Source organism: Meleagris gallopavo, chromosome 24, assembly GCF_000146605.3.
Source record: "Meleagris gallopavo isolate NT-WF06-2002-E0010 breed Aviagen turkey brand Nicholas breeding stock chromosome 24, Turkey_5.1, whole genome shotgun sequence".
Lineage (NCBI taxonomy): Eukaryota > Metazoa > Chordata > Aves > Galliformes > Phasianidae > Meleagris > Meleagris gallopavo.
This window is the reverse complement of record NC_015034.2, coordinates 161772-169010: the sequence shown is the minus strand read 5'-3', so window position 1 is coordinate 169010 and position 7239 is coordinate 161772. Positions and strand designations below refer to the sequence as shown.

At 47.0% G+C, this 7239-nt stretch overlaps 1 protein-coding gene across 1 annotated transcript; it reads left to right on the top strand.

Annotated features, from left to right (window-relative positions):
• The first annotated feature begins 1395 nt into the window (after window positions 1-1395).
• Window positions 1396-7171, top strand: CHMP7 (charged multivesicular body protein 7). Its single transcript, XM_003212414.4, has 9 exons — window positions 1396-1593; window positions 2504-2689; window positions 3340-3473; window positions 3903-3951; window positions 4266-4385; window positions 4662-4760; window positions 5536-5596; window positions 5791-5964; window positions 6107-7171. The coding sequence occupies exons 1-9, from the start codon at window positions 1429-1431 to the stop codon at window positions 6169-6171; spliced, it is 1053 nt and encodes a 350-aa protein (XP_003212462.3). The 5' UTR covers window positions 1396-1428; the 3' UTR covers window positions 6172-7171.
• The last annotated feature ends 68 nt before the right edge of the window (window positions 7172-7239 follow it).

Genomic DNA, 7239 nt, shown 5'->3' with positions numbered 1-7239 from the left:
GAGGCGATGGGGCTGGGGATGGGGGTGAGAGCTGTGGGCTCAGGAGTGAAGCAGTGAGTTTGGGCTGCAGTGTGGGGAGATCCTGTGCCTGGAGTTGTCTCCCTGCGTCCGATAATTGAGCTGGGGAGAGTGGGGGGGGTCTACATAAGGGAGGGGATGCAGCTGGGGAGCTCTGTGCAATGGGGGCTTGAGGCATGGAACAGGTTGCCCAAGGAGGCTGTGGATGCCCATCCCTGGAGGCATTCAGGGCCAGGCTGGATGTGGCTCTGGGCAGCCTGGGCTGCTGGTTGGCGACCTGCACACAGCAGGGGGTTGGAACTGATGAGCATTGTGGTCCTCTGCAACCCAGGCCGTTCTATAATTCTATGGACGGGTACAGCCAGGAGCCCTAAGTGGGTACACAGACAGAGAGGGGCTTGGGGTGAAATGCAGGGCATGGCTAAGGGGCTGCTTCTGGAGGGTAGGAGGGGGCTGTGCCTGGAGTTGGGGCGCACCCCACAGTGGGGCTGTATGGGGGGCCCTTGTTATGTAGGTGGGCTGAGATATGGGGAGCTTTGTGCGTGCAGGGAAGGAGAGTTGTGTTGTGCCAGGCAGCGAGACGGGCTTGAGAGAATGTCAGCTATATCCATGGCAGGGGGAGTGCATTGAGGTGCTGGAGAAGCAGTGGGTGCAGGGGGACCTAAGGGTGCTGCCCCTGGAAGGGGTGGTTGTGCCCGTGAGTGCTAACCAAGCACGGGGGTTATGTAAGAGTGTGAAGAGGTTTTGCGCCATGCAAAGTAGGGGAGAACACAGAAAGGTCAGTGTGGGGTTGTGTAGGAGGGAGCTCTGTACGAGGTGGTGAAGCAGCACGTCAGGAGCTTGGGGTTTCCCAAAGGATGTGCACTGGGGCTGGCAGGAGCTGTGGGAGGGCAGTACCAAGGGAAGTGTTGCACTGGGAGAACTTGTAGGAGCAGGAAGGGACTCGGTGTTAAATGGGGTTACGTTCTGTCAGATGGTTGCTGTGATGAGTGGCTCTGATGGTGTATGGGGTTGCGTGGGCACGTGGGGATGTTTTGCACACTCATGCTTGCAATGAAGTGTTTTGTCTTGTGAAACTAGCCTGAGTCTGATACCCTGAAATATTCAAGGACAGCGGTGGTTAGCTGAATCCATGTGCAACATAACATTTCTCAGATACAGAGAGTTCCTTTCTTTTTTTGTTGTTGCAACTTAATGCACAAATGAAGCAGACATGAAATTTGCAACTGAACTTCCTCATCAGGTTCTCTGTTCAGTGCCCCAGTGGTTTCAAGTAACAGAACACAGAAACTGTGAGCCTGGAAGAAGCTGTTTTGTTTTGTTTTCTGTGCTGGCACCCATCCTTGCTGCTGGTGGAAGAGCTGACTGTATTCATTTCTGCATGCATGGCTTTTCTCTAGACGTGGCAAGATGCAGAGGGAGTCAGACTTCATGGCCAGTGTGGACAGCAGTTGGATCTCCTGGGGTGTGGGAGTCTTCATCCTGAAGCCCCTGAAGTGGACGCTCTCAAGTGTGCTGGGTGACAGCAAAGTACCTGAGGAGGAGGAAGTTCTGATTTATGTGGAGCTACTTCAGGTAAGTGCTGCTGAGTGTCTTCAGAAAAATAAAAGAGCAGTTTTAGGTGCTAGCAAGGAAGGTTTGGGGTTGAAAAAGGACCGCCTTCAGGCTTTCCTACACCTGAGGAGTACAGAAGCATATCTACGGGTGTTCCTCTAAACTAATGTGTTGACTTCTTGCTAACATCTAAGAAATGCGAGGGCAGGCTTGCTGTCTTGCCCAGGAAGACAAGAAGTGTGCTGTGAGACCTCTGGGTTTGGGTTGGTGCAAGTACAGTGTACAAGAGGAATTTGCAGCCTAAATTGAATAGTGCTGTGCTGGCAGTCAGGATCCTGGGGTCCTTTCTGTTGGTGGCTGTTAAAATGAGCACCAGGATTTACTGCTGCTGTGTGCAGGTGGCCTCTGGATGACTGGGGCTGGAAGAAATGCAAGAGCTCTTTGGATGCATGCCTTTATTTGTAGTTACTCTGATAGCATACAGTGTCTTTCCTCAGGGGTGGGTATTGCACACTCCTTTCAGAGGGGGGGTGTGTGTGGAAGGGGAAGCTTCAAAAGGTGTCTGAACATCACATGCCTTGATGCAGAGCTCAGGAGTTGATGGGAAGCGTTGTTTCTGTAGTTCCTCACTTTGAATGGGGAAAGCTTTTCCCTTGTTTACACAGGAAAATGACTCAATGAGTACAGCTCGTTGTGTGGATTAAAGAAAAGTTCATTTGGGGTTTAAACCCCTGGGGAGGAAAAATGTAGAAGCGCCCACCTGCTTGTATTGGAACAGTGTTATAGTTCTTTATGCCTCATTCTGCAGGTCAGCCTGACCCAAGCTGTGCCTAACTTTTTACCTTTGGTGTGAGAGGAAGAAGGTGCAGCTTGGCACCTAGAGCTAAAAAATAGCTGAGAGGAAACTGAACGCTGTCCTGTTTCCTTCCAGGAGAAAGCAGAGGAAGTTTATCGCCTGTATCAGAACTCTGTGCTTTCATCTCACCCCGTCGTTGCCCTCTCTGAGCTGCGTTCCCTCTGTGCTGGTGTTTGTCCAGATGAAAGAACATTCTATTTATTGCTGCTCCAGCTGCAAAAGGAAAAGAAAGTCACAATCCTGGAACAGAATGGAGAGAAGGTACAGGGTCAAGGTGACTGCTTTGGGGAGGTGTAATCCCTGTCTTATGTTTCATCTGGCTGGAAGGAACTTTGTTGGCCAAAGGTGTGCGATTTTTATTTGAGGAAAACAATTCTGTGCACTCCAACACCACAATCTGATAACAGATGAGATTCAGTTTTGTGTGCTGCCATCCAACATCTGTAATATTACCCACGTGGCTTACAGATTGGCAGATAATGCAGTTGGCAGCTGTTCCCAGCTACCCAAACTGAAATGGTTTCATGCTGCTGGAATGGGTGTTTCTCTCCTCATGCCCAGGCTCTCCTGTTTGCCAGCAGCAGCACAGAGCAGGCTTTGCTCTCCCTGTGTGCTGGCAGTGCTGGGCACTGTGGCTCTGTAGTGAAGAACCCAGAAGCATGATGCTGCCCCACGCTGTTCAAAGTACTGGGACAGCTTTATGTGATGGGCTGTTCATTAAGACAGGATTCCATCTAATTTAATATCAAACTTTGTGATGACTGGCATGGCTCCTGAGCTCTGTTACAAGACTCAAACAAAACCATGGGTGTAAAAGCATCTTTTCTTTCTGTTAGAATGAAAATATTTCCAGTGCAGGCACAAATGGTGGAGATGAATGAATTGAGTGCGTGCTGCTGCTTTTCCTTTAGATAGTGAAGTTTGCCAGAGGACTTCATGCCAAAGTCTCTCCAATGAATGATGTGGACATCGGAGTCTATCAGCTGATGCAAAGTGAACAGCTGCTGTCACAGAAGGTGGAGTCCCTTTCCCAGGAAGCAGAGAAGTAATTTGGGGATGGGTGGTGGGAAGAACTTCCATGTGATGCAGAACTCTCCACCCCTGTTAGGTAGTTAAGAACAAAGCTGCCTTCTTGTTCTTTCCCATTTTTACACATAATATCTTCAGTAATGCAGTAGGGCAGGTTTTCTAGTCTTGTTTCTTGCCCCTATGAAAACTGTATGCAGTGAATGGATGTCAGAAGCTTTGCAATGATCTGAAATACTTCCAAGGGCTACTTGTGAAAAGCAGGCATGGCCTGAGGGCTGCTGTATCTGAAATACATGGGTACTTGGTCACTTGCTGTGTGTTAGAGCAAGGAAGTGAAGGTGGCTGCTAATTCTAAATTTTATTTATAAAGAAGAAACACAAACTACTGCTGCTTGCAAAGGAATAATATCTATCTATATATCTTTTTCTTATTGCATCTGTACAGATGTAAAGAAGATGCCCGGAATGCTTGTAGAGCTGGGAAAAAGCAACTGGTAAGTGATGGTCTATTTAGGAGGAGTAGGACATTCTGAATGCCTTGGGGCTGCTTCGTTACTACAGATGATGACCAGGTTTGGTGTGGTAAGGTTTATCTCAGGAGTGTGAAGAGTGTCTCTGTGGCCAAAGGTCTCCTGAGGGTGAAGATATGGCTTTGTCTGACCATGATGATGTGGTGAAGAGAATGGGAACATCTAGTTCTTAAAACCAGCAGTTTTACGCGTGCCATGTTGTGCAGGGGTGATTATTCTGTTCCCTTTGAGTGCTGCCTGGTTTGTGATCCAGGTCTGTTTGTACCCAATGTCTGCAGGCACTGAGATGTCTGAAGTCCAAACGAAGGACAGAAAGGCGCATTGAGGAGCTTCATTCCAAGCTGGATGCAGTGCAGGGGATCTTGGATCGTATCTACGCTTCCCAGACTGACCAGATGGTAGAGTGTTCTGTTGGACTTCTCAGCCTAGCCCCATTCTTTCCCCTTGTGCTGCTTTACCTGTTCCTCTGCGTGCAAGCTAGCTGGTGAGGCTTTATCCTCTGCTCTAGGAAGCAGCAGCTCTGATATCAGAGCATTGCTCTGAGTGAAATGCTTCTGGCTCTTATTTTGTGTGTGAGCTTCTCTATGAGTGTCCTGCTTGAGCAGTGAGTCCTGAGAGGTGCTGCCAGTGTTTGCTTTTAGTTAACATTGTGCTTCTATTTCTTTTTCTTCCAGGTGTTTAATGCCTATCAGGCTGGTGTGGGTGCTTTGAAACTCTCTATGAAGGATGTCACTGTGGAGAAGGCAGAGAATCTGGTAGATCAGATACAAGAGGTACTGAAATAGGAACATATATAAATAAGAACTTAATGCATAATAAGCAGATTTGCCCAGCAAATTTGAAGCATCTGCTGTTGCTTGGTTTCTGCCTTGTGTATCATCAGAACGGATGGAGTTATTCTTGGTCTTTTCAGATCAGAAGGCAGAGGTATTCCAATAACTGTCTGTGTCTGGTGTTATGTAATTGCATTTGTTGCTGGCCACAGCACAACCTCTTCAGTTAGCAGTGTTGTGCAAGCATGCAACTCTCTTAGAAAATGTTTCTCTCCTGGAAATGAGAAGAAGAAGAAGAAGAGTGTATTCTGAACTAATGGAAGTGCAGGGAGCAATCTGCATAAGCTGATGTAGAAAACGGAGGAGAATTATTTCTTCAGTTCCATGTACTTAAGCGTAGTAACTTCAGCTGCTGAGCTGAAAGGCTGTTAAAATTTCCTAGATGAACTGTTTTCATCTGTCCCTTGCTTTGTTAGCATAAGGCTCGATGTAAGCTTGTTGCTTATGTGAAATAGCTACAACTGGAGGGATATCTTCCCTTCTCAGGTTTATTTCCTCTTGTAGCACTTACTAAATCATCTTCCACGTTACTGTTTTTACTATTGAGAAGTTTGGCATGTTGGACTTCTAAAAGCAGCAGGTATTAGTGCAAAAGAGGTCAACTACTGGTGTATTTATTACTTGCTGTTTCCACTTTTGGCATAGCTGGATTACAGGAAGACAAGAGTGACTTCAATTTTATACTAAACTTTTTTTTTTTTTTTTTACTCCCTAGCTTTGTGATACTCAAGATGAAGTAGCCCAGACTCTGGCTGGAGCAGGGGTCAATGGTTTAGGTAAGTTCTGGGGCTCTCAGCTTCTGCTCGTGTCCCTGCCACTGCTGTTAGAGGGAGCTACGGCTCACCAGGAGCTCCTTATTACGAGTAATGAAGTGGTGGTGGGGAGCAATAACAATTCCATTAAGCTTCAATCCATCTGTGGAGGTGATACTTAATTCTGCCAGAAGCTCAATGTTTTCTTTCATTGGCAGAGATGGACTCCGAAGATCTGGAGAAGGAACTGGACAGCCTTCTTCAGGACTCAGCTAAGGAGCCTGTCCACCTTCACCCTGTGCCCCAAAAGGAGCCGGATTCTGGATTTGCAGGAGCCATTTCAGATGCTGAGCTTGAAGCTGAGTTGGAAAAGCTCTCTGTTTGTGATGAAGGTATGGATGTCAGCAGGCTGTGCTAATTACCCATTACCAAGGATCAGTTATAGGGTTAGGATTTTTGTTGCTGTTATGTTTGATTATCTATTCCTTCATCCTGATGGAAACTGATGACGTTATGTTGCAATTTTCTTTATAGATTTGGCACAAAATACTCCATCTGCTTCCTCTGAACCCCAAACAGCTCTGGGACTGAATCTCTAAAGACCTGACCGCATCCTGTTGCTGCAGTTTGACAAGTTGTCTTAAGGCTCCTTAACTAATGACTAAAACTTTGGGACAGAGGGGTCCTGGTCCCCTCTTCTTTGTGAAATCACTTTGCTAAGCAACAGGATCTCCTGCCATGACAATCCACTCTGGAACTGGCCCCAGCTGGTGTTTGTCATCTCTGTGCCAACATCTGCACTGGTCTGAATTTGACTTGCTGTCATCTCAAGTCACCTGCGACATCCAGGAACGCAGTTCACTACTCTGCCCAGTGGAGATAAACTCTCTCTGTCCATAACAGTGCTTGTTTTTTTGTTTTTTGGTTTTCTTTTTCTTTGCTGTGGCTCACGTTGAGAACCTGAGTTGCAGCAGCATTGCAGTTGCTCAACGTTTGGCTGTGTGGTTGTTTAGAACACTTGGCACATAGGTACTGCCCTTGACATAAGTTACCTGCAACGAGCTTCAGCTTCACCACCTGTTGGTAGTTCTGTCCCTCCCCTCTGTGTTCTGCACGGTTGTGGACAACTAGACACTGTAACAATTGTAGGAGGTGTTGCTGCTGCACTAGAGGGCAGCAATTGCAAGCACAAGACAAAAATAATTCCTCTTTCTGTAATGACACTAAGGCCTTAAAAGGGAGACCTGCAAAATATGTGAAGTTGAGGGAGTTGCTGGTGCTGAGGTCAGTGACAAAGCCTTGCAGTTGCTGTGATGCAACTTTCTGCTTTCTCTTACTTGAAATCTGAGCTGTCTGCTGCCTTTGTATCTTCCTTGTTGGCAGGGCAGCAGCAGGGTGATCTGCTTCCAGCTCTCCTGTGGAGTGATTTGGGGTGGGAGGGGGGAAGATGCATCATTTGCTCGTTTGGAGTTTCGTGTAACAGTCTTAACTGCTTGTGGTCTTGGTGTTGCAATTCCACAAGATGATGGGTTACCAGAAAGCCCCAAAATAAAACCCTGTATGTGTTTGTAATGCAAAAAAAACCGAAACAAAACAAAAAAAACAACCAAGCACAGCAAGTGAAGATGTTTTTGGAGGCTGGGAAGTGAAATCATTGCTTTTTTTTT